Here is a 3,420-nt window from a genome sequence, read left to right on the forward strand (position 1 = left end):
TGGTTCAAAGTCCTTTTAAGAGCTTCGAAATTGTACGGTCGCACCGATAAAAGTCTGCCCACCATACCTAACTCCATTGGTTTTTGTTGCGTATCATCCTCGATTTCCTCAAGAGACACTACGCTCTTTTTCTTCAGAAATTATTTTTAAATTAGAGCACTTTTTGATGATCTCGTCAGCCATAATGACTGACTCGAATCCCAACGAGGGATTGATCGATTCAATAAAGGATACGAACAAGAGGAATCCCTAGACTACTCGCTCAAACCCTAACAATCTAGAGAGAGACTCTTTCTTCGTCCTTAGACGTACATGTTAGTTAGGCCTTTGGCTACCACAAAAGTGAGCTCTAGGTATTGATGAATGATCGAGAATTTAGTTTTGTTTCGCAGATGTGCTTTATTACTGAGTCATAAGGGAACGTCGATCTCGTCTATAGCTATAGTTGAATAACTGGCATTAGTTTAGCTATTAGTTTATAGATTTTTCTTGATATTTGAATTGTGTAGCTATTTCATAGTTTAAAATCAACTAGTGTTTAGTTTTGCACCTCCCTGAGTTCGACCCGTATGTGCTACGATACCTTTCACTTGTAGTATTAACATAAAACCCTAAAATGTGTAAATTTGTTTACTTCCGGCGAACATTGCTATCAGAGAGTCCAAATGAAACTGATTTGCTGGTGGAATAAATGTTACTGCGGCATCAGATGTGCTGAAATCGGAGCACACTAATTCTATCTTACAAGCCCATGACTCTCATGAGAGGGCAGACATGAACTCGTGGTAGAACTGAACCAACTGATGAACGCTAGATTGTTATATACATTCATTCATCCCGCCACTACTACCTGTTGTACAGGGTTTTATGGTGTGTTTTTTGAGTAAAATTTCCTCAGGATTTGCAATTAGATTTTCAATGGCCCACATATACATATTTCATTTTCTCAACGTTTCCTGTTATTAACTAAGCATGCCAAATTTCCACTTGATTCCCCTTCTGGTAGCAGGTTTGCAGGCTAACCGCCATCATATTTCTCAAGTTTTATAATGTTCCCCTTCCTCCCCCTCTATTATATTCTCTAGCGCTAAGATTATTATCTTAATATATGTAAAGATATAAGGGATAAAACAAACAAATTAATTCCACACTCAACAACTTTGTGATAATGGAAAAGTGAATTCTTTATTCACAGCATTTATGTTAAAAAATTCAATCATTTTCAAGATATAATAATATATTGTTTTTCGAGATATAATAATATATTGAAACAACTTGCTACATTAAAATTTGCTATTCTTATTTATACCACTTTTTTAGGTCACTAGGTGAATACTGTTCCAAAATATCAGTCTTTTTTATAAAATAAAGAAAAGAAATTTCATCCTCATCACTCTATCTTCCTTTCCTCTCACTGAGATTTCTGATACAAACTCTCAGTCTACACTCTCTTCTCTTTACCTTTCCCATTCCCTGCATCTTTTCTTCCCCTACTTCTTTTCAGCTTTCACCAATAACTGTCCTTAATTTTCTTAGCTCAGTTCCCTAGAGGAAGAAAAAATAAACGAACTCTTTAGTAAGTATAAAAGGTATCATTCCAAAACTATGGACATTGACCTATTAAAGTCCACACCAGATGACCAAATTGAGATGATGTTAATGACGATGCACATGGATAAGACCGCTTCCGACACCAGTGGTGGTTCATTCATCGACACCGCAATGATGTCATTTTCCTGCGCTGCTGCTGGTGGTGGTGGTAGTGGTAGTGGGAGCTTGCCGCAACATTTTAATGCTCAAGATCACATACCCAACTCACCAACTATGCTAAGTCCACAGACAACTATATCTTTCTCCAACAACAACAACAACAACAACAACAACAACAACAACAACAATATTCCTTCCACTTTATTATCTAGTTCTTTTGCTTCTTATAGTAATAATAATAGCATTGATAATGCAAGTTCTTTTCCTGCTTCTGGTACCTCATCGTCATCACAAAAGCAAACATCAATGGCAGCGATGCGAGAGATGATCTTCCGAATAGCAGCGATGCAGCCGATCTACATCGACCCGGAAGCAGTGAAGCCGCCTAAGAGGCGAAATGTTAGGATTTCTAAGGACCCGCAGAGTGTTGCAGCCCGGCATAGGCGAGAGAGAATCAGCGAGAGGATAAGAATCCTGCAAAGACTTGTTCCTGGTGGCACAAAGATGGACACTGCTTCAATGTTGGACGAGGCTATTCACTACGTCAAGTTCTTGAAGACTCAGGTGCAGTCACTAGAGCGAGCTGCTATTAATAGGCCTCCCATTCCACCGGCTTCGGCGGGGCTAGGCTTTCCTGTGGCTATGTCAAGCAGCAGTGGTTATTTTCCGGTGACATCTCACAAACCTAGTAATTATTCTCTTGCGGTTCAACCTCATATGAATGCTTCACACCACAATGTCCAGCAGTTTTCGGATGCATAAATTTGACATCGAATAATGAGAGAGGCCGGCCATTTTAGCAAATACTCCTTAGAGTTTTTGATTCTGAATCTAATCTTTGTTTCTTTTCATTTTTAGTTATATGGGTAATGCATTGCTGGTTTGAAGGATAGAGAGTTGTAAAGACTAAAGAGAGTGAAAAACTCAAAGGAATTGGTGGAGGATGGGAGGAGGTTGTAAAGTGAGCAAGTTGTAAATTAAGGAACTGTTCCATTGAAATTGGTAGTAGCACTTTGATTTTTCTTATGCATGAAATAACAAGTTACAAGTAGCATGTCTAATACGCTTGTACTAGACAAGGAGGGTTAGGCAACGCTTTGTTGGTTCTTTTGGTGCACTGTTACACGCATGTTGGTTAACTTGGTATGAGTTATTAGTAGATTGTTGTTTGTTTTCTCCACTATGTCGTGCTGAGGTATATTCATTTATGACTAGCTACCGCATCTTGAGTTAGGGTCCCTAGTAATAGTAGTATACATACATCATTATCATTGCGGATGAGATTATCATTTTACATCGTGGTCAATTATATAAGTGCTTTATTTTCCACGAGCATAGTAATTAAGGAGATAAAAGCTCCTTACTCCTTAATCCCTATTGAAGAGGCACTCAGCATATTGGGCACGGAAGAGAGTAAATATTGTAAGTGCATTTACTATACACTTGGGTATATACTTCCTTCGTTTTATATTAAGTGAAATATAGAGAAAGTACACACATATTAAGGAATATAGAGAGAGAAAGTTAGGACCACAATAAAGTAGAGTAATCAAATAAATAGGTTGTGACCCCCTCTTACTTTTTGGTGACATATTTGTAATAAAAGTGAATTTTTTTTACCATTTAAAGCTTGATTTCACTTATTGTGAATGCCAAATAAGGAAAGTGTTTCACTTATTGTGAAACGGAGGAAGTATATGGTATATCGAA

General features: G+C 37.8%; 1 protein-coding gene across 1 annotated transcript; it reads left to right on the forward strand.

Annotated features, from left to right (window-relative positions):
• Positions 1-1,315: 1,315 nt before the first annotated feature.
• On the forward strand, positions 1,316-2,890 carry LOC104902683 (transcription factor HEC1). Its single transcript, XM_010690552.2, has one exon. The coding sequence runs from the start codon at positions 1,606-1,608 to the stop codon at positions 2,470-2,472; it is 867 nt and encodes a 288-aa protein (XP_010688854.1). The 5' UTR covers positions 1,316-1,605; the 3' UTR covers positions 2,473-2,890.
• The last annotated feature ends 530 nt before the right edge of the window (positions 2,891-3,420 follow it).

The sequence above is a fragment of the Beta vulgaris genome, chromosome 1 (assembly GCF_026745355.1).
Source record: "Beta vulgaris subsp. vulgaris cultivar EL10 chromosome 1, EL10.2, whole genome shotgun sequence".
NCBI lineage: Eukaryota > Viridiplantae > Streptophyta > Magnoliopsida > Caryophyllales > Amaranthaceae > Beta > Beta vulgaris.

Excerpts from the sequence above, each read along its gene's own strand:
- LOC104902683 (XM_010690552.2), top strand. The coding sequence starts at position 1,606 with ATGGACATTGACCTATTAAAGTCCACACCAGATGACCAAATTGAGATG.